Below are 27,869 nucleotides of genomic sequence, written 5' to 3' on the forward strand. Positions count from 1 at the left end.
ACTCTCATTCCTCCCCAAAAGCTCACTTGTAGGAGAGGAGACTGTTTGCCTTCTGTTGGGACATAACCCGGTGATTAGAATATTTGTCCAGAGTGGAGACAACCCAAGTCTCTCCTGGAGAGATTTGAGCTCATATTGCCAGTCTATGGCTGACCCAGCATGAGCATGCACTCAGCCTTCCCATGGGGAGAGTCGGGGGAAAGCCTACCACAGTTTGTGTAGGGACAGCATTCCTGGGACACATGGCACAGTCCTCGGTATCGTCTGTGCAAGGCAGACACTGGGCCCCCAATGCAGTGATGGTTTTGCTATTCAGAGGGGGCAGTAGGAGGGGAAGGAAAGAAGAGATGCCAGCAGCAGCGTTTGTGGTTTTGTCCAAAGCTGGGAAGAAAGACACTGCCCCGTATCCAGTGTTTGCTGTGGACCAGCTAAACCCATTTCCTGCTCCACATGCTGGATTCCATTTATCCCATCTCTAGAACAGTGACCTTGCCCCAGCTGTGTTCAGGGAAGTGGTCATTAAATAGGCTGAAGACTCCATCATGGAGCTGGATTCCTGGAACTCACAATGTGCTGTGGATGCTGAGGATGCTGAGGATGCTCTGCAACTCCAGGCTTAACTCCACATTTGCCCATGAGCCACCTCCTCTCCTAGTTACAAGGAGTAACTCTCCTAGTTGCTGTGCTGTGAGCACTTGATGTATCTTGTATTATGTCTTGGAATTCCTGTGTTAGTTTAATTTTACAGCCACTGGTACCTGTTAGCCATGCACGCTATAAACCGATGACAGGCTTCCACTCGTACATCATGGGATGAGGTGGTGGTTTACTGCAGTCATAAAAGGAAGTTCCCCCATGCTCAGTGCTGCATTTTTAGCCAACTGCCTGGAAGAATTTCTCTGCTTTATTTAATGTCAGTCTCAGTGAATGGTTCCCAATCAATAATTTAGCTGAAAAACCATTCCTTTGTTTAAAAGGAATTTTATATCACATTTCCCGGGTGTTTCCATTACTTGGGAATAGTTTTGATTTTGCTATCAAATCTTGTTTTGTCTGGTTGCTCTGCAATCTATAGTTGATAAATCTCTTCCATCCACTCAGACACAAAACTATATCAGAAACTTATTTAATCTCTCAAGTAATGTGATGCAATATCCAATATCCTTTGCAGGTTCCACAAAGCAAAGCAAACTCGTGTGAATTTGGGGATGTAAAATAGAATGCAATGTAATGTTTCTCCCAAAAGTGGCATTTTGAGACTTTAAATGACAGATTCTGTTGTATTCTAGTTCTTTTCTAAGTAAAATACAAAGGAGCCTAAAGATACCTCATAACAACAGTGGTGTATATTGAGGCAGGGAAACTTCTTGAGAAACTCCTTGCCTGCTTCTTAGCTGCATTCTGGGTTTTTCTGTGGCATTTCCTCGGGGTAAAACGGAACTGGGAGAAGTGGGACGAGTCACTGATCAGTACAGAACATTTCAAGATAATTCAGGCTCCGCCTGTCTTCCCAGGCTGCACAATATCCCGTCCATTATCCACCCAAGCACCATGTTTCAAGGTCTAAAACTATTTGATAGGGAAAATGATGTCAGCTTTAACTGTCCGTTGTTATCAAAGGGAAATTGCAAGTATTTCCTGAAAGCAGGAAACCCATTTCACTATGAACATTTGTTATGCTTTCACAGACATGTTTCAGCTGCTGTTTCTCTGGCATTGGTTCCTTCTTGCCCTTCTTCTAGTGACTACTTCAAAGAGGTGGAGAACAATGAGGAAGTTTGGAGCCTTTAGCACCTCTTTCACTCTTGAGCTGTGTGTTTCCTCCCAGGAGACAATGAAAATGGATTGGAGAAGGCTCATCTCTGGGCAGCTCCCCAAAAAGGGAGAATGATTGTAGCTCTAGTTGGTGCAGTTAGAGCAAGTGGTGGTGCGCAAGATGGTCTGGTTTCTCCTGCCACTTCTGTCACCACTCCCATTATTTCACTTCTCTGTGTTTAGTGTCACCGTTTGTGCAGCAGAATTTATTGCTGGTCACATTGTCTGGGCCTTGAGACTCTTAACTGTTTCTCAAGTTGATTTTTATTACTACTGTTTGATAGTGCCCGTTGCTGCTGCAAGAAGTCATAGCTAAAACTGTGCATGACAGAAGAGGAGTGAAATGATTCGGAAAACAAGCTCACAGTTCAGAGTGTGGCAGTCATGCTATCCTGGGAGCCTCTCAGGTGCCCTTCTGCTGTGTTAGCTGCTGTCATGTTTCAACATGGAGAACAGTCTGTGTCAGCACTTAATAGTGGCTTGGAGACCGGGATCTTTAAAGACATATGTAATCACAATAAGGACTTTAGATGCAGGCTTTAGTTTAGCAAAAGAGAGACTTCTGGTGCCCAGGGCAAACACTCCCTCCACCCTTTCTTTGCACTCCCGTGCTCCTGGTGTCATGGTCAGTCCCTTTGCTTGAAATAGAATCCCAGAGTGGTTTGGGTTGGAAGGGACCTTCAAAGCTCATCTAGTCCAACCCCCTGCCACAGGCAGGGATATCTTCAACTAGCCCAGTTTTCTCAGAACCACATCCAGCCTGGCCTGGAATGTCTCCAGGGATGGGGCAGCCACCACCTCTCTGGACAACCTGTGCCAGGGTTTTACCACCCTCATTGTAAAGAATTTTTTCCTCGTGTCCAGCCTGAATCTCCATCTTTTACTTTAAACCCACCACCCCTCGTCCTCTCGCAACAGCCTAAAAAGTCTCTCCCCATCATTCTAATAGACCCCTTTAGGTACTGGAAGACCGCAGTAAGGTCCCCCCGGGGTCTTGGAGGTCTCAGCACACACATGCAGCTCTCCAGGGCTCTCTGGGAGAGCCGTGCCTGGCACTGACGTGTTGGACTCGCTGCCTTCCAGGACAGCGCGGAGCTGCTGACGGCGCTGCTGCACGGCGGGGCTGACATCCAGCAGGTCGGGTACGGAGCGCTGACGGCCCTGCACATCGCCACCATCGCCGGCCACCACAAGGTATGCTGCTCCTCCGCTGCTGGAAGCCTCCGTGAGTGCAGAAAGCAGCAGGTCGCTGTGGTTCAGGTTGATGCTGTTCCAAACAAAGCTCAGACTGGTTGAGTACAGCTGAGTTGTATTGAATGTTTTGTACTTTGGGGAAACCCCTGAGCACGTGCTTTTACACTGAGCAAACATGCACAGAGGACACAGATCTGTTTGGACACCTCTTACCTTACGTAAGTGCTTTAAAGTCTTGGCAATAAATGGCACTGCTCTCTAAATATCAGAAGTGTTAACTAACAGACTGATGATGAAACACACTCACTCATACACTGGGATTTCTGAACCTGGATGTGGAGCAAGGCTTCCAAATGCTGTCTCTGAGTGTGAAGGAAGCACCATAGAAGTCTCATTTCCTCTTCTAGCTGTCACGGGCTCTGCTTCAGAGCTCCGTGATTTTCACTTCAGGAGGGGACAGAGGTTCCCGTTCAGAGCTATTTCGTACTTCAGATTGGCGCAGAGAAAGCTGTTGTCAGGGTAGGTCTGGTGTGAATCTCAAACATCCATAGTGATAAACCTTCTTTGGAGACTTATCACCATGGGGAGCAGAGGGTGGAAGAGGGATGAGATTCCCTAGATACCTATAATCAGGCCCTTCCCTTTCTAGATGTGCTGTCAGTCATGAATCTGTTTTCTTACCACTTACCACCCCAGCTCAGACATTTCCCACTTCATCTCGTTTCTGTCACCCTGGCAACAGCTCACTCAGAGTAATGTATTTATTATTTTAATCTCTTCAAGTACGGGGTGTGCAGTTACCTTGGTGCTGGGAGGTTCATGGCTGTAAATGGACTCACCAGTTCAGGTACTCTGCTTTTTATCTCCTCTGGGTCCATTAAGCAAGCAAAGATTTTGTCCTCTGCTTAAGTAGAAGTTTAAACTTACAGAGGGGCTGGACTAATGTTTGGAGACAGAAACAGCAAGTTCTTTAAAGAGAGAGAAGCAGCAAGGAAAGAATAATTTAGGACAAGGAAGGAAACAGCGGTGACGTTAATACCTGCCTGTACGCTGTGAATTTAGATGTGCATTTTAGACTTAGAAATTCCCTTGAAGTAGAAGATTTGGCTGGACTAGAACAAGGCACGTGTGCAGCTTGCAGCAGAGAAGAACCACCTCTATCTATGTGCATGGCAAGAAAGAAGATGTATCTTAGGAACTCCCAAGTTACAGCAGTCACTGAGCTCGCTGATGTAAAGCAAGCCAGCTCTGCTGCTGCTGCGCTTCCAGTCACCCAACTTACACACTAGTTACTATACATATGCATATAGAAATAGTTACACAGTGTGTGTGGAAAGAGAGAAAAAAGGCAGTTTTGGTGGGCAGTTGGTGACCTCTAGAAATCCTCTGTGCTGTTTCCGAAATCTGCTCCCTCTCACATACCTGCTCTGAGGACTGATGCCGCTGGACGCTGGGGTTCAGCTGAGGCACGGTGACACTTCCTCATTTATGCTCTTTAGATTGTCTTTAAGTTCCTGTTTCTGGTCAGTCTGAAGAAACTGTGAGATCTCTGCGCCAGTAGCAATATGCGACGCTTTCTATTTTATTTAGGCTTTCAAAGAAGCCGATAGATCTTTGCTGGCATTTGCAGGCAGGTTTTAGTTTCCAGTGAAGCTAATCCCATACCTGAATTTCTCTGAGGATTTTGGAAATTGCACCAGGCACCCACTGGAGTTTTTTGCACTGAATAGCTCTGAGTATTGCACCCCGTGCAACTAACTGCACGTGTATGTGCACAGAGACGTATGTGTGCACAGAGACAGTACCTGGAGCCACTGCAGGGCTCAGAAGGCTCTGGAGTCTGTGGACACTGGTGAAATAATGATAGGAGCAAACAGCAGAGTGGTCACTGGGGACAGAGGCTGGGATTTGCAAACACAGCTCAGAACAGCCGCATCCCAGCACTTCTGCAAGCACCAGTAAGAGCTGCTCACCCTCATAATGCTTTGTCAGTGAGGAGTTCCCCATTTCTAGTGGAAATACACATCCTGCTGTTCCACTCTCCTCAGGTTTTCACTCCTCTAAGGGCTATATATACAGTCTGTATGTATACAGTTGTGAATGTGTATATATGTGTGTGTGTGCGTACACTTTGCTGAGGACCTTCCCAGGCTTGTGGCCACCAGTGAGGTTACTGGTCAATTTAGCTGTACATTGCAGCCTCCCGAATGGTTCCAAAGTGATTTAAATCCAACAGGAACATTTGCTCTTGTTGTTAAAGACAGGATGCATCAAGACGCAGCTGGTGACAACCTCACGTTACCCAGAGAGGCTGCGTGTGTGCAGAAGGTTAAGGTGGAGGAAGGTTAAAACCCTTCACGGGTGGTCACACCAAGGAACTCGGTTAAAAAGCCATTAACCTTCAGTGTTTCAGTCAGCAGCTCCAGCAGTGATCAGGGGACAAATCAATCCAGTGCATCTGTTGCAGTGGTGAGTGAGGAGAAGCACCAGCAGCACAAGCTGGAGCCCTTCATTGCGAAGGGCAGACCTCCGGGTGCAAGCATGGGGGTCGCCGAGCAAGGTGTGAGCAGGGGGGTCCTTGCTGTTGCAGCATTACACCCCTGAGCTCCCAGGGCATCGTGTCAGCCCCTGCAAGCACACACGTAGCTCTTCGTACTAGTGATGGAAATCTTTCCTTGGCTGTCCTGTCACTAAAAACCAGCTCAGGGACCACCGCATCCAATTGTGCTGTGCAGGAATCACAATGGGGATGTTAATCAGGGTCGCAGCACTTCAGTAATCTTTATCACTTTTATGGGGGATGTATTTAATGTTTCCTCTGTGGGAAGTACCAAATGCTCTTCTCTACACTGGGGCTCTTTAAAGTCCCTGGGCCTTGCCCTGCAAATGCCAAGGCAGACCCTGCTCTTCGTCTCATGTCTCTTCCTAAGAGCTCATCTCAATCTCCCCTCTGGCGGGTTAAAGCCATTCCCCTTGTCCTGTCCCTACATCCCTTGTCCAAAGCCCCTCTCCAGGTTTCTTGTAGCCCCTTTAGGCAATGGAAGCTGCTCTAAGGTCCCCCTCTGAAGAAGCCTTCTCTTCTCCAGGCTGAACAAGGAGCATGTTCAAACTAGGATTCATGTGAGCCTGTTCGAGTGGTCCACAAAGGCCCCGTTTTCTACCTTCATTCACTGCACTTTATGACAGTGTTGCATCTTCCCAGCCTGCTCTTTCATCTGACTCTGATTTTTCAGACCTTTTCAGAACCATTCTAGACCCAGAACCCAGACATGGCATTCAGCCAGCACCACTGTATGTGACTGTACAAGCTTCAAGGTAATGGGGACTCCAACATCCAGTAATAGTGCCCAAAGCCGTGTGAGAGGTTCTGTGTCCAGCAAGTACCACTATCAGCTAAACATTTTCAAAATCTCATTCTTTGGCCACCCTGTGGCAAAAGCAACCCTGGGGAGAGCTTCCTACTTCCAGGCACCAGTACCTGCATCTTCCATTAGCAATCTCCCTGTAAACCTGTGTTTCATCTGGTGGGAACAGCCAAGATAAAAGGACAAGCACAGGCTTGTTGCTGGGCTGACGTCTGAGCCCGTGTCTGACTGAAGAGCGTGAATTAAGTATTAAATCTTTCTTGCCCTAAGACTGACAATTGACCGTGCATTCATTGGCAAGTTGTATTTAAACATTCAGAACCCCCTTGAGTAGTTTCTTAATTCAGTCTGAGAGAGTGTGCTCTAACATTCTTACAATAGGAGTTGCCATCATTTAATGTAAAGCCCCTTTGCAGGATGTGACTGATCATAGCTACATTCCTCACTTGGAGGCAATTAGGCAAATGCTTGCCACTAATCATGCTTTTGTTATAACAGCTTTATTAACAAAGGAACTGCTGAAGCTCATGATAGATTCTTTAGCTGGTTAGTTAGTGTAAGGCTGTGCAGAGGCTACCGCTGGGCAAAGGCCTGAACTGTTGAAGTTGACTTCTCATTTAAATTTTAACTGCTAAAGAGTCAATAACCTCTGATCTTGTATTCTTACGGGATTTCCTGCCCCTCCCCTTGTCCAGGAGGCAGAGTCCTTATGTGTTCTTTCTTAGGTTTTATTTTGTTGACTCCTCCTGACCTTCAGAGCAGCGTAATTATCTTTGAAGTGAACATAATGGACTTGAATGTTCAAAGAGCTTCTGAGTAAGCCTTTCCTAAGAGAGTTTTGAGACAGCTCACAAAGTGAGAGTTGTTCAGGGTGCTCAAAGCATCCTTCTGAGTTAGAAACAGCCGCACGTTGAGGCGCTGAGTGCTGCTCTCTCTGCAGATTGGGAACAGCCCCCGGGCTCCGAGCTGCACTGTGACTCGCCAACTGTCTCTTGAGGATGAAAATCTTTTTCTGGTCTTTCTATAACAGCTTAAAGCTCTTTTTGCATCAGAAATTTCCCCCTTTCTCCCTGCAGTCACTTTCCCCATACCCAAACACTTGTACTGGCTATGCCAACTTGCAGTGTTTCCTAAGGTTCCTTTCTTCTCCCTCGGAAATCAAGCTTGGCTGTGAAACTGTGATGATTGTCTCTGCACCCCTCTGATGACAGCTGAGTAGAGTTTGCTTAATGTGACTCACAAAATCCTTTTTATCTGGACATCACAAAATCACTTCCATGGTTGTCATTTCTGCAGACTGGACATTGTGTCAAAACTCATCTACTTTGACGTTCGTCATCAGAGCTGGATCCACATTTCTCAACATGGGCTTTTTCAGCTCAAAGATCCATCCTGGAGCTTGTAGATGAATCTAAATGATGAATTCCATCTTTGAGTGGTCACGGCACTGAGCGTGTTCCAGCCTCGCAGCTGCATGCCTAAATTAAAACAAACTGATCCGAAGAACTCTCAGTCATATTCTTGTAAAAGCTACAGGTCCAAACAGCTCTTTCCAGACCCAACAGCAACAACTTCAGTTTTAGGATGGTAGTTGGCTGAAAAATGTCTAAGATGAACCACTTGAAAGCCACCGAGCCATTAAATCACAGAGGACCTGGCTCTGTGTTCCCCACCTCTCGTCCACCAGGCTACTCGTGTACTGAAAGTTGTCTGGATGTGGGATGCACGGATGGAGTCGAGTGCATTAACCAGTGACTGAGCATGTTCTTTATTTACTTCCTGAGCACATTAACACTCCTCCAGTAAGAGTACGTGCAGAGGCTGCTGCTGAGGTGCTCCTCAGCTGGTAGAAGGGTAGGCAGCTTCTCTAAGCTGCTTCATGGATCTTTCATAAGCTTTTATTAATGGAGTCAAACTCTTTTCCAGGCTCTGTAGCAAAAGGATGCACAGCAAAAGGGTGTCAACACACATGAGATTTAGCAAGGGAAATTCTGACGCTATAGGAAGGGGCTGGAGAAATCAAAATGAGGGTGGTGCAGCACTGAAAGCTTTCCAGAGGGGATGCAGAACCTCCATCCTTGGAAATCATCAAAATTCAACTGGACAAGGCCCTGAACAACCTGATCGTTGAAACTGGTCCTTGCTTTGATCAGGAGTATGTATGTATGATCGGGAATGCTCAGTATGCTCCCAGGATACTTCCAGGTTCTGGAAAATAATATTGGATGTAGAATGCCAACACTGCCCATCATTTGTATCCAGAGAGGTACTGACAGATAATTCCATAGGACCACAGCAATCCTTACCTCCTCCAGCCTGTCTCCAATTGATGGCTTAGTCCTTGCGACACCCAGGTGCCTCCTGTAATGTGAGGGACCTGTTGAAGCCCCTGGGCTCTGGAGAGACAGAACTGTCACTGCAGCGCTGCTCCCAGGCAGGCTTAGGGCTGGGACCACGGGGAATGGTTAAACTGATGGGAAACAGCCACGTTTGAATATGCCAGAGAAGGGACATTATGCAGAAAGCGTATTCAGGCAGCCACCTGGAAAGAAATTATTTCAGTTTAAATTGTGTAAAGAGCTAATCCCTGTGCACTGATGTTGCTTGGTAACAGGCTTTCGTTCTCCGAGCGCTGGAGAAGGGCATGGCTGCGAATGGCTGGCCCTGCTCCTGCGTGCTGAAATGGTTTGGTGGTTTCAGCTTAGGCAGTGGTTGTCAGAATGGGCATCATCACCGCGAGCATTAGCCACGGGCACCCTCAGGGGAAGTCTCAGCAGGGAGGGCAGGTATCAGCAGCACAGCTTTGAAGCTGGCCCTTTCCTTTTCGATTCATGGGCCAGCATCTTTCGCCGTTGTTAGACTCAGAACCAGCATTCATCCAAATAACATGTAGAACTACTCAGGCAGTCTGTGGTACAAGCCCTGAGCATGCCTAAAGAGTCCCTGATGCTTCACAAAGCTCAGCAGCGCTTCAGCTCCAGCGCATAATCCACAGTGGTTCATTGTGGCTTCTATCCGGACAGTTACTCAGGAAGCCAGTGTCTGATAATCCATCGCTGTCCGGGTGAGCAGCAGCCTCCTGAAAGAACCAGAAAGTGGAAACTGGAAAGCAAACACTTCAGGTCATTTATTGAAGCCAAAGGGCTATTATCATCTAAAACACAAAGAAACCTTTACCCACTGAGGGAATTACGTGTGAGGATTTACCTTCACACATTTACATTCCAAAGGATCTTTCATTTTGGTTCTTTTTTCTGCTTTTAAAAACAGATTTGTTTAGTGCTCTCTGTTCATAATGGCTAAAAGAAAATTAAAGGTTATTCTCAGAAAATCCAGACATTCATTTCTGTGCCTCTTACTTCATAACTCAGGCTTTTCACTGGCAAACAGATTTTCAGGCTTATTTATAAAGCATCAGTGACGTTCAGTGTTCAGTGCAAGTACTGTAAGTCAAGCACTTCTGCACGTTGGATGCAGTTCTTCACCTTTGTGGCTTGCTGGTTTGGGGTTTTTTGTTGAGCTGGCGATGTGGGGTTTGGAAACGTTGTTTTAGGAGCTGCCCACATGTCTACAGTGCTTCCAACTGGAATTTTCTGCTTGTTTCTTTCCAGGCCGTTGATATTCTTCTGCAGCATGGAGCTTACGTGAACGTCCAGGATGCAGTTTTTTTCACCCCACTGCATATTGCTGCATATTATGGCCATGAACAGGTAACTAAGGCTATAGGTTTGGTGTTAGTTTTGCTTTACATTCCAGAGGGTCCTACCATGAAAAGGCCTCATACACAGAAGTTACAATTCTGAAGTCAATCCCCAGTTGTCCCAAGAGTCTGAGTATCTACAGGAAATTTATCCACTTTATTCTCTGTGCTGGACCCCAGCAAAAATAGGTTTGGTAACCTGTGAACACGCGCGGACCCAGAGGCATAATCCATTTCATGTTTGTTCATCCATGTTTCAGAGATTGCATAAGAAATGTGAGTAGATGTTCTTAAACCTCTCCAAGGAATAATAATTAAATGGCAATTCCATTGGTTTTCCCGGGAATGCACAAACTAGCTTGTGGCCACTTGAAGTTAACAGAGAAAAGGATTATTTAGAGAGGAGGGTTTGCATGAGGTCCCTGCCTGTGACAAGTCCAACTGTGCCTGCTTCATGCACACAAATCATGGACTTACTGAAACATAAGCTGAAGTTCTGACCAAAGCTGCACTGACCCTCCCAGTTCTCTTTCCTTCAACAGTCTGTAACTGATATACGGTTAATGTAGCAGTCCAGCCCTTTGCCTTCAATGGCCCCGTTATGTGAAACGTGACAATGGGTCTGCTTTGGGTTATGCACGTCATTCCCTGCACCCTTCTTTGGCTAAAAGCACATATTGAGGGGTATGTTCAAGTTTCAAAGGATGAGCTCTAGGAGAGTGCAGTCCTCATTCCAGTGACACGTTACTTCGAGTGCACCAGGGAGGTGTTGTAGGAAAAGCTTTTGAAAGCACAGAGCCCAGGTGCACAGAGGAGTGAAGATGCTCTACATCTGTGGCTGGGGGCAGCAAGGGGGTGAACCAGGGATGTGCTCCCAAGGGGCTGCTTTCCCTGTACATGCACCTCATCATCCAGCCACATTAAGGAACTCCTGGAATGCTGGCGTGAGAGAGGAGTGTCTTTATTTGCCAGGAGCCACTTCTGAACAAATACTCACAGTCTTGTCAAATTGTGCTGACAGCTCCTCTGGTGCTCCCGTGAGAAGAGGCTCGGATGAGGAAGGAAGCAAAGGCTCTGGCACTTGAGCACTTGGAGGGCATTTTCTTTATTTTGCTGACTGGTCAGTTAAACACACACGTGTCTTGTGTCGAGCCTTCTGCCGTACATAACACTTTAGAGAGTGAACAGGTCCTTGCTATTGAGAATTTAAATATTTATATGGATTATACAGCTTAAAAATAAGTTTTCTACTGAATCTCGCCTGATTTAGCTTTAAAGATATGCCACGTATAGTATTGCCCACTGCAATGTTCTGTCTAATTCTGTCAAAAGCTTTACTTCCATGTGATAATTTGATAAACTATTCAGGTAACCCACCTCTTACTGAAATTCGGAGCTGATGTGAACGCGAGCGGGGAAGTTGGAGACAGACCTCTCCATCTGGCTTCTGCCAAAGGCTTTCTCAACATTACAAAGCTCCTGATGGAAGAGGGGAGCAAAGCTGACGGTAAGAAAGGATGTTTTGAAAAATCAATTTGAATGTTGTATTTTACAGACAGAGTCAGGCCTGGCACGTACTGTCTGTTTGTGTATCAGCTCTGGGCAACTGAAACATACAAATAGGAGCTGGAGAGTTCTCCTCACTTGTTGGTTTGTCACCTCACATGCATTCTGTTTCCATGAGTAACTTAGAGGTGAAAAACAGCAGCAGAAAACAAAGTGAAGGTCAATATGCAGAGGTAGCTTTCTACTGAGACGTGCATCCAGGCAGAGGACCCGTGGCTGTGTGGTGTGTGGTTGCAATCAGAATGACACACATGTGGTGAGCTCCCAGTGGTGAGGTACCGATGGAGAATCGCAAGTCAGAGTTATACAGCAAGTGATTCAGGATAGTTCAGATTCCATGAAAAATAGAACCTTCTCAGCACATACTTTATCATGCTTCACAGGCTTCATATGCTTCATTGTGGGACAGAGACAATAAGACAAAGCGCATGTGTGAGAGATGTCACAGGTTGGACAAAGTCCAGTAGCATCCTCTTGGAGCTGTGTAGAAGTTAGGAACCTGGGAATTCTTTTCCCAGGTGATCCCATACTGGTGCCAGTAAGACTCTCACATCACAGCTGAGTGCTGTGGAGTTTGCATGTGCCCCAATTCAAAATATTTTCCATTGTAATTAATATTACATTGTAATTAATTTCCATTGTAATTAATATTAGCATGCAGCTGCTGAATGCTTATGCTTGCTCTTTTGTTCTCTCTCCTTATGCTGCTTCAGTAATGGAGAAGGCACTCCACATACCACATACCACAGTGCAGCCTCACTTTTCCATCACTGAGACACTTGCACCATGTGCATACACACTTGTGGCCACATCCTGTAGTCTTATAAATGTTAAAACTTAGAGGTCATGGTTTATGCCTATTATGATTATTAATGCAGAGATTTTTAAATACTAAACCACATTAAAATTACTTGGAAATTATTTTCTTATCCTCAGAATAAGAGAAAACACGTTATTTTGAAAAGGAACAGTACATCACTTGCCAAGTGCTGCTCTTTTATGTATCTTGGAGTACATCATAACTCTTGTTAACCTACATGCCCCATCCCTGGCAGTGTTCAAAGCCAGGTTGGACACAGGGGCTTGGAGCAACCTGCTCTAGTGGAAGGTGTCCCTGCCCGGGGCAGGGGTTGGAGCTGGAGGAGCTTTAAGGTCCCTTCCAACACAAACTATCCCATGATTCATGATTCTAAGATGATTCTTTTTCTACAGTATACAGGGTAAAACCAAAGTCCCCTTGAAGTCCATGGCAAACTTGCATTAATTTCAGTGGGGTTGGGATTCTGCCTGCGGATATCACAGTTTGATCTTGGAAGAGGAGAACTAGAAAAGCAAGAAACAACCAAACAAAAAAAGCATTTGCTGCAAGACAAAAAGTTATCGGAGTTCTTCAAGTGCTGCTTCTAAATCTAGTATCCCATTTGATGTCTGGTTCCAGTCTGTGCACACAGCCACGTGGGAATCAAAACCAATTGAGCATAGCAGGGGGAGCAGTGCCAAAAGCGGCAGAATTCCCCTGTGCCTGTTCCTACTCTGGTAGTGGCACAAAGACACTGTTTCTGCCCAGTTTCCACTTCTTTGCTGGATTTTAACAGCATAAATTTATCATATTCCCCGTGAGTCTTGCCTACAGTGCACTAAACAAGTGTGAAGGGACACAGCCTGGCTCAGGTTTCTAAGTACCTTTTTCAGTAGTGAGCTCTTGATGTTTCAGTCTCATCGTGTAGCACTGAGCTGATGTAACTATAATAAAGAGGGGGAAAGAAGAGCAGGGGAGGTTCGCTGCCAGCTCACTTACTCCAAAAGGAAAGAATCTGGGACATCGTTTCACAATCTTTTCTTTAAGATCAGAATCTTCAGCCCTGGGAAAAGGAAAGGGAAGCTGCAGGTGGGAAGTCTTTCACTGGCAAAGTAGCACACTTTGAAACATGGTGCAGATAGAGGAGCATCTCCTCAATGCCTGGGAATGAGAGTGAGTAGTGAAATCACCCGGAGGAACCTGGCAGTGCTCTGTGCAGAGCATCATTGGTGACACAACCTGAGATGTTCCTCTTAACATCACCCTAGTCACTGAGCAGCTCCAAGCCCAGGGCTGCTGGGGGAAACCAGTGGCCACTGCAGCAGCCCACAAGGGTCAGACACTGCTGAAATACAGCATCACTGACAGCAGCCAAAGTTCTGCTTCAACCCAGCCACGACAGAGGTACAAATCCTGTGGAAGGAATGCAGTGCCCATGTGTCCATCATCACAGATGCTTGTGTTTCACACCAGCAAGTGTGTAAAACCAGTCTCTCTCAAGTACAGCCGTTCCGCAGGTGCTGATCTCAGTTTGTTTTGACACAAGCTCTGTAGGGAAGGACTAAGAAAATTCTGTACATTTCCACAAGTCACATAAGGACTTTCAGGCACAGTTCTTGAGGCATTGATCAGACTCCTTTAAGCTCCAAATTGATTTTGAGACCATTGATAGATCTGCAAGCCCAGCACACCCTCGCAAGCTGCTCTCCCTTACAGTGCTGTAACTGCCTTGAGATTTTCACAGGCTGGTTTAATATGGGATTTCTCATTTCTGTCTTTAACAGCTTCAGTTTCTTTCTTTCTTTTTTCACACCTTCCCAACTCCTAGCGATTTTTCTGCATTATCAAGTCAACAGGATTGTACCAACTTGCATTATTTTTCTGTCAGGAAATTCAGGTTTACGATGTAGAATATCCAGTGGCAGAATGTGGCAGTCATCGGGGTACAATTATGACGTGTCAATTCATAACTTTTGATTCATTCTTGTAATCTCACTTTTTTTTTCCTAGGATAATTGTAATAAACAAAACAAAGGGAAGGGGTTTTCCTTAAAATAGAAAAGGAAGATCATTACAATGAGAAGCCATCAGTGTTCCTCGATAGCCATCCTCTTCTCTCCTTTCATCAGCCTGAATGCCTTTTGTCTCCTTCTTGCTTTTCTGGTAGCTTCACTTTTCCTGGTAGCTACTCATGTCCAGACTCAGCTTCTCTCTGAGGAGTTTCTGAGAATGAATATTCAGCAGTAGATGTTAGATCCTGATGTCTTGCTGCCTTTAGCAGTTGCCTGGTTATGGCCTTGACCTTGGGAAGTGGTGTTGAGCTGCTGAGCCTTTTAGGTAAGCAGAAGGGTGTATGTTTGGGTGTCAGGAGCTCATTTCGGAACCAGAGCCCAAGTCACCTAGTTATTTGCTGGTCATCAGTCCCACCTGCCAGTTCCATGAAGGAATCACAGAATGGTTAAAGGTAACCTGATCATTGAAAATGAAGAGTTGTGGTGATGTCCTGTTGTTGTGTTATCAGCTGGGCTGATGGTGCAGCCACACTCCTGATGGTGTCCCAGCCCTCCGGCAGAAAAAGGAATGGGTGACCGAGAGCTGAGGGTGGTTGAAGAAGTAATGATGATTTAGAATCTCAGTGTGCTCCACTCTTTCTTTATGCTTCACTTCTTTGAGACCAGGGAGGGCCTGGCAATAATCACTTCTCAGATGCTTGTCTGTAGGGCTCCCAGGGTAGGTGTTTGCATGACTCCAAAACTGCTACTTTCCAATGAAAGAAAAAAAATTGTATTTAAATACTGTTGTGTAGCCTGATGGGGTCATTGAGAAACAGACTATCTGTGAACTCAGAGAACTATTTCATGGCCAGGAAACAAACACTTTCTTTGCTTCACGTGAGCCAACTGCTGTATTTTATTATTCTTCAAACTGCTGGTCCTGGAGGTTTCTTTCAGGGACCACGTGATATAAAATACATTCTTTGTCTGTGTAATTCCTGTAGTCTCTTATGAAATCTGGTGCTCTCAGGAGCACTGAGCTGCCTGGACTTGCTTGTCCTCTTCTCTCAAGTGTCTTTGAAAATCACTGTCACCTCTGCCGAATATAATCAATTTTAGATCCGAAGCCAGAGCCTGACGCTGAGAATCCGGCACGTCCAGTTGTGAGTCTCCCAGTCTTCACCAGTTCCCACTCGCTGGGTCCCGGGCAGTTTCCCTCAGTCGTTTAAACCAGACTTGCGGTGCCCGTTTTCCATCCCTGGAAATGTTCCATTCTCTGTGCTGTGGTTCATAGAGAAATCAAGAAGCTATCAATTAAACAGACCCATCATCCCACGCTGAGCTGATCTCCTTCCAGCTGCATAAACAGAGAAGATTCATGTTCCCTTCCCTGCTCCACCTCACACCTCATTGTGTCAAAGAAGCTCATGGCCCTGGAACCCTCAGTGTCCTTCAGACCATTCCGTGGGTACATATTCCAACACACTGACATTTGTTATTATAAAACTCTGACATTTATTCCCCTCTTATTTATTGCACCTCAGAATGAAGCTGTGTCTGGTACCGCAGTTGCATAAAAATCAAATGCTAACATGTCACATGAATCTATAAAGTGAAGAATTATTTTAGAATAGAGAAATAAAACTGTTTACTTTTCTTCACTCTCTTTAAAATACAACTGCGAGGAAGGCTGGTGGAAGCAGTTAATGAAATTGGGAGCCACAAGCTTAATATAAGTTAAGGGAATTCCTTTTAGTTTTCTTCTTTGGCCTGAAACAGAATTCACCTTTGGAGTTACCTGTCACTGGACACCAGTGAGCAGTGGAAATCTGGATGTTTGAATGAATTCTCCTCTTCCTTTCGTGCCTTTTATGCATTTATATTTTAATAGTGACCATGATAAATACATCCTTATTGTGTTTCCTTCATTTTTTGTTTCTGTTTTGTCACTGTATAACTACATTGAGAAGCCATGATCCTGCTTCTCAAGGAAGCTAACATAAACCCTAAAACCATCTGCATTTTCCTTCCTGTAAGCAGCAACAAAGCATGTCTATTAATAGTATTTGTAATCAATAACTATTGTTCCATGCATTTGGAGTAAGCCTGTGGATTGCTTTCTTACACATAGTAGCTATGTATCTTACTTTTGCTTCACAACTGCCCTTTCTAAGGGCCACTTATAACTCATGAATCATTTATGGAAAGCTACATCAAGACATTCAATACATCTGCTACTGGAAGAAAGCAATTACACCCCAAGTCCAGAAAACCACCCTGGCAGACTACTACAGATGGCATTGAGTAATGTGGGGTCTGTGAGAAAAGCTCACAGAAATATCCAGTTAAAAGAAATAGGACCATAAATATTTTAGCAGGACGTTTCAAAACATATAGGCACTTATAGGCACAACAACTAAAACATTCATTACTAATTGCCTCAAACAAGCTATGTTAAGTATAAAATTCTTCCTTTGGTCTCTTTGCGGGTCCAATGGCAGTGAATGCTCAGGACAACGAAGACCACGTCCCTCTGCACTTCTGCTGTCGATTTGGACACCATGAAATCGTGAAGTTCTTACTGCAGAGCAGCTTTGAAGTTCAGCCCCATGTGGTGAATATCTATGGAGACACCCCTTTACACCTGTGAGCTCTGAGTTGCCTGGTTTACAGTCGGGAAGTTAGGCTCATGGGAAAGCTGGCAGTGTTAACAGCTCTTTACTTCACCTCTAGTGCCTGCTACAACGGGAAGTTCGAGGTTGTGAAGGAAATGATTCAGCTCTCAGGAACTGAAAGTCTCACTAAAGAAAACATATTCAGTGAAACGGCTTTCCACAGGTGAGATGTTTAAATGCCATTGTCAGCAGCATTACGCTTGCATGTGCATGTGGTACAACACCCAGAGTTACAACTGTCTTACCAGCAGCCAGGCGAGGACAAAGCATGCAGCGAGCTCGGCGTGGATGGTAAGATTACATCTGGGGGTACAGGAGAGCACGTGAAGGTAGAACCAGGTAGTCCAGATGCCCTGAATGAGAAATGAGGTGGCTGAACAGTTTGATTCTGATGCTCTGAGTTTGTAAAGCGTCATTTAAGAGGCACTTTGCAAAACAGACTTTGTATAGCTGTGCAAAATGGATTTATACAGCAATAACTAGAATGTCCCTGAAACAACGGAATGAACGTGCATTGGTGGGTGAACCATGCATTTGCACAGTTCTAAAGATCCTTTATTCTGTGTAATGATTTATCTCTGTGTAATGAGTTTTTAATTTTGGACTACCTTTTATGGACTGCATCATTCACATTTCCCTTTACTTTACAGTGCTTGCACCTATGGGAAGAACATAGAACTTGTAAAATTTCTTCTGGACCAGAACGCTGTAAGCATCAACCACCAGGGAAGAGATGGGCACACAGGTAACATCAACATCCTTATGGGGTATGAGGGTGTGTTCCAGCACCAAACAGTCGGGAAGCCACACACAGTGAGGATTTCCATGTAACTCCCATGGCAATTCGATGGTCAGCACCCAGTTACCCTTCAGACAGATCTCAGCTCCTCTGGAATACATTTGCAGACACACGTGGTAGCGGTGACAAGGTTTCAATGAGGATGTGTCAGGCTCATCAGCTTGTATATGAGTAACAAACCTGATGTAAACTGATTCTTCCATAGCTGGGCTTCTAAGTAGGTTCAGGAATTGGGCCCAAGTATTATTCTTCTAGGCCCAGGCATGAAGGACGTGGTGTCTGAAGGGCAGCACACCTCCATGCCCCTGCCACAGGCAGCAGCAAAAGAGCCACCTTTGTTTCCGCTTGCTTCTCCTCACGTACAAAGTTGTTCAGTGTGATTTGCAGGTGGGAGAGTAAATGCTAACACCTTGTGTGCAGGCAGTAGAGGGGTTCCTGCAATGTTCCTATTTCATTTTCACCTATAGCCTCAGATGCTTTTTTGATAATATATTCCTTTATGTAGGAAATCAATTTGTGCTTTATAGTTGTTGCTGCGAGTCCTGTTCTGATGTTCTGGCAGCTGTGCTTACCACACTCCTCTGATGTTCTAGGACTGCACTGTGCTTGCTACCATGGCCATATTCGACTTGTACAGTTTTTACTGGATAATGGAGCTGATATGAACCTGGTAGCTTGTGATCCCAGCAGGTCCAGTGGAGAAAAGGATGAGCAGACCTGTTTAATGTGGGCCTATGAGAAAGGTATTTTGGCTTTCTAGTTTCTGCTACAAAATGACATGGTTTAGTGTGTGGTGTCCCTGCCCATGACAGTGGGATTGAAACCAGATGATCTTAAGGTCCTTCCCAACCCAAACTATTCTATGATTCTATGAAAATCCATAGGAACAGCACAGGGAGGAAAGAACAGCAAAGGACGGAACACTACAGAAAAAACCCTCAGTCCCTGTACAATAAGAGCTCTCATCATCTGCTTTCTGGTTCCTGGCATGAAGGGTTATAAAACCCAGCTCTTTTATTTACCTTCTCAGACACTCTGTTAAGCATTAGCCTGATTCAGCACAAACTCAAGGACAGGGCTGTTCCTGTGCTGCTAAAATAGAAAAGATGCAGCCTGCTCAGCAGAGGCTGTTTCTCCCTCTGTGTGTGCATGAGTTGTAGCTTTGTTTCTGAAAGAGTGATAAAGCAGAGTCTTAAATTCTTGCAGACATGGATCACAGCAAGGCAGCTTCCATGGCTCCTTTTATACTGTCCTACACGGGCCAGTCTTCTGTCCTGCTTCTGACTCCGTGACTTCAGTGCATTCCCCCTCCTCCAAAAGCAGCACCCTTTATTATGCGAATGACTAACAAAGAGCTGTGGATTTCAACGGCCGTTCAAAAACCTGATACTGGCAAAAAATGTAGTCCAGTTTAGGACAACAAAATGGAAATACTTTCAGGCACTGGTTGTGCTTGTAAGGCCTATTGAAGAGCACTGTCGGCTTCCACTGCAGGCTTTCTGTAGCAGGGTTTGTTCTATTGCCATACCTCACGTTTTAGGATTAGGTGGACTGGTGACAATACGACCCTGTTTTCCTTGGCAGGTATTTCCCCACAGTTCCGTAGTTAAGGATCCCAGATGGCTCTGATGAGCAGCTGTATCTGTGTCTACAGGTTTTCTGGGCACATTTTACCATTTTGTACAAATCCCCCAATTTTGTATAAACCAATTAAAAAAAGAAGACGGTTGGGTTTACCAGCACGTCTTTAGACTTCCTCTTTCTTCCCTAGGTCACGATGCCATTGTGACCCTTCTGAAGCATTATAAGAGACCTCAAGATGAATCCCCCTGCAATGAATACTCGCAACCTGGAGGAGGTATGGTCTGAGAAATCACTTTATTCTCTGACCGAAGGGTCTGATCCAAAGACCACTGAAATCACAGAATCACAGAGTGGCTGGGGCTGGTAGGGACCTCTGGAGATCATCCAGGCCAGCCCCCTGCTAGAGCTCACCTGGAGCAGGTCGCAGAGCATCACACCCAGCCGGGTTTACCTCCAGAAAGGGGGCTTCTCAGGCTCTCTGGAGAACCTGTCCCAGTGCTCCGCCACTCCCAAAGTCAGGAAGTTTTTCCTCATATTCCAGTGGAACTTCCTGTGTTTCAGTTTGTGCCTGTTGCTGGGCACCACTGGAAAGAGTCTGGCCCCATCCTTTTGACACCCACTCTTGTAGGCCCGGCTCTCTCTCTCTAAGGTGTATATTTTTATCCCACTATAAAATCAGTGTCATGAGAATCACCATTTCACAGGTACTCTGGATGTGTGAAAAGTCTTCCTCTATCTCGAAATAGAGTTGTCACTTTGTAGCAGTCGCTAGAAAGAAAAGTTGAAGCTATGAGATGAAGATCAATCCCTTGTAATCACTACTCCTGCCTTTTCCCATCGTAATACCTTGTCTGGCCATTCTTGTTGTGGTGCTTAGCTCTGATGTTTCTGATTGCTGACACCCGGTAGGTTTCTATGTTTAGTCCCCTTTGTATTTATTAATATCTGTGGCTATCTAATTCCCCCTTGGGAAGAATTAATCACCCTTTTTGCTACAAAAACACTCATTTGTATTGGCAACTAAATGACAAGTGCTGAGAAGAATGTTAAAGCGAGAGTTGGATAAATAAACCACTGCAGTGTGTTCTGTTCCCAGCACAAACCCAAACCAGCCTCACAGCAGCTACTGTGAAGATTAACTCCAGACCAGCCCAGCCCAGCCCACAACCACATCTGTCAGTGTGCTCATGTGTATGTCCAGCCCTTTATTATTGGTTCTTTGGCAATCACTGCCTCATTAATTTATCAGTACAGATGCTTCTGCTGTCTTTGAGCTCCACGAAACTGATTCTGTTCTTCTGTTTCAGATGGTTCCTATGTGTCAGTTCCATCCCCTCTAGGGAAGATTAAAAGCATGACGAAAGGTATTTTAATGCCAGCGGAAAACTTGAACTTTTATGGTCATTTTACCCACGGTGTTCGTCAGCCTAAACACACTGCACAGGATTCATTACTCCTGGGATTTTAAGTGGTCAGAAATGTAATGATGGGCATGAGTGGCAGCAATATTTCCCCAGGGTGACTGTAGGAAACAATATACTTACCTTGGCTCCCCAACATCACGATAATTCCTGTATTCATCTTATTTTCGTTTACTTTAAAAAATACATTTTTTTTTATTTCTTTGGAGAAAAGGATGTGATTGTAATCCAGCACCAAAGCAATAGACACACACCTGTGAATGCAGGCAAATACCATATTGAACTCTGCTGTAAAATGCCTGGATTATCTTTACAAGAAAAATTCTATCCAAAAATAATTGGTGTTAACCTGAAACACAAATAGATAAAACATTTAGATGAATATTTGTATTCTGAAATATTTCTTTTTTTGTGGTGCTTTCAATTTTCCACTTCAAATATGCACCGTGGGTATAATGAAATCCTGACATCCCTTACACAGCACTGCTGGAACATTCCATTTGGAAATATTCTGATAAACTTTATATAATAGATGGAAAAGATCAACAAGGTGGAGATGTTTGCTAACGAAATGAAGCTGCAAGAGTTACATTCCCTCTGACTCTAAAGGGTCAGTCAGATCTGGAATAGCACCCGCTGCATTAGTGATGAGCTGTACAGGAAAACAGGAGCTAATTCTGTCTGTAAAGAGTTTTACACAACCATCAGATGGGAAGGCAGAATATTCCCGTGGGATAGTGGTCATCAGGGATAAGGACTGAGAGCCAAGAAAGCCCCAAGCAGCTGAGCCATTGCAAGTATTGGTCTATTACCGGTTTTCCTGTGGTTACTGAAAGAAAAGGGGATAGGATTTATAGGAAGAAAGCAGCTTTCACAGCACAGTGGGGGTGTGAGGGTAAATCCTCATGTTCTGCCCTTCCCCACAACCCACACTATGCAACAGGACAAGTGTTTTCCCTTGTAGAGAAGGCAGATGTCCTCCTCCTCCGTGCTGGTTTGCCATCACACTTCCATCTGCAGCTCTCAGAGCTGGAGTTCCATGAGATCATCGGCTCAGGTACCTGAGGAAGCATGCTCCCCTCTGAAATGCCTGATGTACCCGTTTGAAGTGCCTGATGCACCCATTTGAAATATCTGATGCTCATGATCAATAACTTTGTGCTTACTTATTCTAAACCATTTTAGGGTCTTTTGGAAAAGTGTATAAAGGACGATGCAGAAATAAAATCGTGGCAATCAAACGGTGAGTTCATCAGAGATTTCCACCTGGCTGGGCAGTGACCCACCTTGAAGCCTTGACACCCCCTATTTTGTGCTATTTGTGCCTCACTGTCCCCCTCCTGTGAACTCTCAGCTACCGAGCCAACACGTACTGCTCCAAATCCGACGTGGACATGTTCTGCCGCGAAGTTTCCATCCTGTGCCGCCTGAACCACCCATGTGTGATCCAGTTTGTGGGAGCCTGCCTGGACGACCCCAGCCAGTTCGCTATTGTCACTCAGTACATCTCGGGGGGGTCGCTCTTCTCCCTGCTCCATGAACAGAAGAGGTATCCTCTCCATCCCTGCTGGGGCTGGGGGCACAGATTGGGGTGACTGGTAAACCTGTGCCCATGTAAATTAGCATTTCAATACAAAGCAATAGAGGAAGGAACACACAAGAAAAATGTTAGCTGTGATGTACATTATTGATGTACAAGGGAAATTAATGTCATCACAAAAATATTATTGTCATTATTCCACATTATCTACAGTTACGTAACATGGCTTATGTAACATTATTTTGTATTTAAAGCAATTGCAAAGGTTCCATGATGGACAGATAAGAATAATTTACATGTAATTTATGTCCATTTATTCATTTTGAGTGATTTCTTTTGGTTGTTGTTTTCAACATACAGAACTCTGGATCTGCAGTCTAAGTTAATCATTGCTGTAGATGTTGCCAAAGGCATGGAGTACCTCCACAACCTCACCCAGCCCATCATACATCGCGATTTGAACAGGTAAGCCTCTTCCTTTGCCCTAACCACTCCGGGGATGCGAAGCCACAGCAGCAGCGATGCTCTGCAGCCTCCCCTGCACCCACAGGCCCTGGTGTCTGAGTGGTACCTCAGTAGCACTGGTGGAGCTTGGAGGAAGGTCTGTTTGCACCACTTGGGCTGGGAACTGCAACAAGAGGCTTCCACGTCCACTGGAGGCTTTAGTACACTTCAGCTGACTGAGCAGCCAGCAGCCAGCCTTGTGAAGTGATTTCCCCGGCTGGCAGCTTGTCTGAACACTGCTGCTTGCACTCCACCTGCGCAAGGGCTCCTGTGGGATGGCTTTTCCATGCTTTCTGCTGTCTAGGGTATTTCTCCAGTATGAGTATGAGTATGAATCCAAAACATTAATTAATTTCACCTGTTTTCATAGAATAGTTTGGGCTGGAAGGGATATTCAAAGCTCATCTAGTCCAACTCTCTGCAGTGAGGAGGGATGTCTTCAATAGATCCCTTCTCTGGGCACCCTGTGCCAGCGCCTCAGCACCCTCACAGGGAAGAGCTTCTGCCCAAGAGCTCATCTCAATCTCCCCTCGGGCAGGTTAAAGCCATTCCCCTTGTCCTGTCCCTACAGGCCCTTGTAGAGCTGTTTTTCCCCTTTACTGAGCTAAGCATTAGACTGGCTGTTGGACTGTGCCCGGTTCTGGTGTGGGATTCTGAGGGAATATGAGGCAGCAGCAGTTTTCAAGCATGTTCTGGCACCTCCAGGGGAACAGCCCAGCCTGCAGGCAGGGAGGGAACTGGAGAGCCTGGCATGTGTACAATGATAACATCTTGAGTTCCCTCAGTGCCCAAGAACTTTGGGTTCAAAAGCGTATTGCAGGAAGGAGTACCTGTTCTTGAAGTGATTTCTTCAATGAAAGAATAACTCCATTGTGGTAACAAAAGAAAAACATACCCCTGCAGGCTGAGGAAGCAAATCACAGCACTGATGCAAAAGAAACTCCACCTTTCTTTATTTTAGGCTGAAAAATGCAGCCTACAAACCATAATCTGGGATTTATGTGCCCCAGGTTAGCAATAGCAGCACGAATTCTGCTTTATACTCTGACTGCAGATTTTAGCACACTTTGCTGTATTTACCCAAGAGCACCCATCAGCTCGCACTGAAACTGCCACAAGCGCAGAGGAATGGCTGCACCCAGCACTGCAACCACGGGCCCTGCTGCTGTGTTGGGCTGTGCAGCCACGTGTATGGCTGTGATCAGCGCCGGGTAGGAGGTTACTGCTGATGTGTTCCTCTTACAGCCAAGGTTGTCTCCTCCTCACCCTGGCTTCACGCATCCTCCTCTTCTCCGTGGCTCTCCCCATACACCTCCACCCCTTCACAGCATCCTTTCAGGCCACCAGACGGTGAGGCTCAGAGGAGGGAGATGCTTTGTTTTGAAGCTGCAGTCCCTGCCTCAGCCGTGGTGCACGCCAAGAGCCCACGTCCGAATGCTGCAGCCTGTGCGAGTGGTTTAGGACAGCAAAAGACCCGGATGTGCTTGTTCCTGCTGGCTGTCAGGAGAATAGTTCTGCTCTGAAGGGTTTAAATCATGTGTTCCACAAAAGAAAAGGCAAAACATTCTCTCCCCAGAGAGCTGACAAGTGCATCATCGCCTCACAGAACTTTCAGAGATCCTACTTGTGGGGTCACAAGATAATTTGCTGTAGGGGCATCAGTGTGGCTGATGTGAGCAGTGGTGCTGGGAGTAGCTTAACTCTTGAAGGTTTCCAGAGCAAGAGCAGAAGTCGTGTTTGCAGCGCGAGTCCCAGTCAGCCACAGGCACTATTACAGGATGAAAACCTTCAGGACAATTGAAGAGAAAGACCAAGAGGGAAACTTTGTGTTAAGTTTTGCCAGTGGCTTCACAGGAGCCTCGCATTTTTTGCCTTAAGTATCACATAGCTCGTAACCCTCTTTGTGAGTTCTGAAATCCGATGCAAGGCACATAATGCATTCAATAAATCTGCAATATGGCTTGAAAGAACAGAGGGAAAATGAATCTTTCATGTCTCTGCCCTGGATAAGGGGTTATCGTTCCATTCAGAGAATAATTGGGAGTTTTCTTTTGCTTTCCAGTTCTGACAGCTATCAGCAACGGTGACACGTATCAGCTTATTACTACTAACACCACAGTGAGGGATTGTAGCCACAATGATTATAGCACTTTAATAAAAAAGAGACCATTTTAGTAGCTGTTTAATTTAAGCCACAGCAGCTGAACATGGTTGGGCCAAGCCTTTGAGTGACTCACCTTCATTTGATGGCTCCTGCTGTCTGTAAAAGATCCTGAGAGCCAGCTTAGTGAGGAAGATGAAAGTGAGGATGGAAGCCTGGCGGTAATGGGGATGGTGTCTGCAACTCCTCTTTGTTATAAAACTCCTTGTGAAACCTTAAAATAGCAGTTGCCTTTCATTAGGCCCACAGCGTGCTAAAGGCAGAAGGATCTTTCAATGGCCTGTTCCCTGGGAAAGGGACACACAGCGAGTGTGCTCCGTGGGTTCTTGCCCCGGGATGGAGCAGCCCTTGCACATGTGAGGCCGCAGGACTGCGTGTGCCTGCGGCAGCTGGATGGTCACACACTCCTCAGTCTTTCCTCCTGCTTTCCTTCCACGGTTTCGTGAAGAGAACACTGCCTGGTCTCACCATTGCAAACGTGTGTGGCTTTAATACAAGACAATTTCTGATTCTGCTGAACTCACCATTAACCTTCTGTCAGCTCAGCTCACATTTTTCCTGCTGTATTTCTCGAAACAGAGGCTTACAAGTTCCTTTCTCATCTGTGGTTTTCAGATCTCTGAGTGCCATTGAGGCAACAATAGTGTTTCGGAGCTGCACCTTCCAAGCCTTATTTCTGTGGGTTATATTTTGTCCTTTAGATAAGAAAAATCAGTAGCTGTAGTGTTCAGTGGTGGTACCAGACTGACAAACCCTTCCAGAGGTTACCGCCTGCTTTCAGCTATGTCCATACACGCAGCACCAAGAGGAGCATTTGGCATTGTTTAGGATGTAGAAAGGGTCCATGCATAGAAAGGGTCCATTACTGACTTCTTGGCTTCTCCACAAAAACTGTCAAGCCAGGATGAGACTGTGTATTGCCAAGATGGGTGTGTTCAGGGAATGTACTGTCCCTGAGTAGGTCAAAGTTGAAGCTGGGGCTCAATACATTTTTTCACATTGAGAAGTGCTGATCATTTCTGTCCCTACTGACAGAGCCCAAATCTGAACCAAGAGCACAGAGGACTCTAGTTCTGTATGATCCTGCGTTCAGCCCAGGGTTCAGCTTTCAGAAGTCTCTAGTTTAGCCTTGTGCTGGATTAACATTTTCATTTAACACCTGATGGGGGCCTCCAAACAATTCCACCGTCCCTGTGGCAGGGGGTAGGAACTGGATGCTCTTAAGGTCCCTCCCAAACCACTCTGTGTTTCTAGGATTCAGTGTTGTACTCAAACCACTTAAATATTTTGATGGAAAGAATGAGAGCTGAAGTCAGGTGAACTATAAACTGAAATAGCTGTGGCCATGTTGTATGAGCCCATTACACTTCTATGATTTAATTTATCATCTCAAGGTTTGGGTTTAGGTGAAGCCAGAAACCTTGAAGACAGTGATTTGTGGGAGTCCTGGTTGGGAGAGCTTACCTTTTTTCTGTCCTAAACACTGTTATCTGGTGAAATCTGTGCTCCTCACTTGGCTGGTTTTGCTTATGTCTATAGCGCTAACATGGGCAAGTTAGGCTTTTTGGTTGAGGCCATCAATGGTACTTTCATTTCCCCTTCATCATGTAAGCCATTGCCAAGGTTTTCATTTCTTCCTCTCCTATGCTCTACACTGCTGAATTCACTCCAACCGCCCAACACTCACAAACACCATGTCAGCAGCGGGGTGTCCACATTCATCCACCCTCTCAGTGTAACCTGCTCAGCCCTTTCCAAAGCCACGCACCATGACTGCCTACTGACTGCTGTAGGAAACCTTCATCTCCAGAGTTCCTTTGGCCTAGCTGAAGCTTGCTGTGCAGCTCTCCCCCATCCCCACTTTGTGTGAAACCCAGCGTTTTGATGCTGATTTCTAAAAGCTTTTCTCTTCATTCTCGCATGGAGTTAGTGTTTTTCCTCTGTGCTCTTTGCTGAAAATTAAATCAATTGCAGTAGCTTCCTTGGATCAGTAAATCCATTTTCAATGGATTTTATATACAATTTTCCTGCTAAACAACGTTTTGCAATAGGCAAAAGATTCTTTGCCTGCGTGGTCACAATCCATATTCTTGTACCGCACCCTGGATACAGTGCATGTCTTTCACTAGTCAACATTTAAATCACAAGTATTTTGTCTTTGTCCCTAAGCTTGATCCTCTCTAACATCTGCAGAGCTGTAAATGACTGTAAATGTGGCCATAGGTCACCTCCGCAGTTGTTTTTAAAGGTTTCCTGTCACATCATGTTCCTGCACCAGGCACAGAACCTCCTCTTCCCTCTAGCAGGAGCTGAGCAGCACTTGCGGTTTCAGCTGGATATGCAGCCAGACCCAGCGAGGCACCAAAGCAGGGGATGTTATTCCAGCTCTTTCCCAGGTTACTGTCATCTGTGGCAGATGTCTTGTGCCTCCAGCAGTTTGTATTTGCATTCTGTGATTGCATCAGAGTGCTCTGAAAAGCAAATGAATTAGTGCCTAAAAATACAGGGTTTCTTCTTCTAGAACAAGTGATGCTCACCATGCTTCAGCCTGTTTCTGAGCTGCCTGGGAAAGTACAGCTGATTCCTAAGATGTGGAACTGCTAGGATAAAAGACTAGTGAGGCTGCTGGGTTTGCGATATGAGGGACCATGTCCCTGGGCAGAGCTGAACCCAGGTATGTTTTAACTCCTCTGAGGCACTTCGATCCTTCCCTGCTGATGAGAGTGTCACAGGGACATTCTAAACAATCCTA

The 27,869-nt window shown here is 45.6% G+C and overlaps 1 protein-coding gene across 1 annotated transcript in view; it reads left to right on the forward strand.

Annotated features, from left to right (window-relative positions):
* The window catches only part of LOC104403746 (serine/threonine-protein kinase TNNI3K), a 29,440-nt gene extending 6,513 nt beyond the window's left edge, over nt 1-22,927 (forward strand). The window contains exons 5-17 of the mRNA XM_010011984.1: nt 2,899-3,009; nt 9,986-10,084; nt 11,443-11,581; nt 16,935-17,079; nt 17,167-17,271; nt 17,759-17,853; nt 18,501-18,650; nt 19,679-19,765; nt 20,799-20,855; nt 21,877-21,969; nt 22,098-22,155; nt 22,267-22,461; nt 22,813-22,927. Coding sequence (XP_010010286.1) covers nt 2,899-3,009; nt 9,986-10,084; nt 11,443-11,581; nt 16,935-17,079; nt 17,167-17,271; nt 17,759-17,853; nt 18,501-18,650; nt 19,679-19,765; nt 20,799-20,855; nt 21,877-21,969; nt 22,098-22,155; nt 22,267-22,461; nt 22,813-22,921 — 1,443 coding nt within the window. The 3' untranslated portion in view covers nt 22,922-22,927. The remainder of the gene's footprint in view (nt 1-2,898; nt 3,010-9,985; nt 10,085-11,442; nt 11,582-16,934; nt 17,080-17,166; nt 17,272-17,758; nt 17,854-18,500; nt 18,651-19,678; nt 19,766-20,798; nt 20,856-21,876; nt 21,970-22,097; nt 22,156-22,266; nt 22,462-22,812) is intronic.
* Nucleotides 22,928-27,869: the final 4,942 nt, after the last annotated feature.

This window comes from Nestor notabilis, unplaced genomic scaffold, assembly GCF_000696875.1.
Source record: "Nestor notabilis isolate BGI_N333 unplaced genomic scaffold, ASM69687v1 scaffold4563, whole genome shotgun sequence".
In the NCBI taxonomy this organism is placed as follows: domain Eukaryota; kingdom Metazoa; phylum Chordata; class Aves; order Psittaciformes; family Psittacidae; genus Nestor; species Nestor notabilis.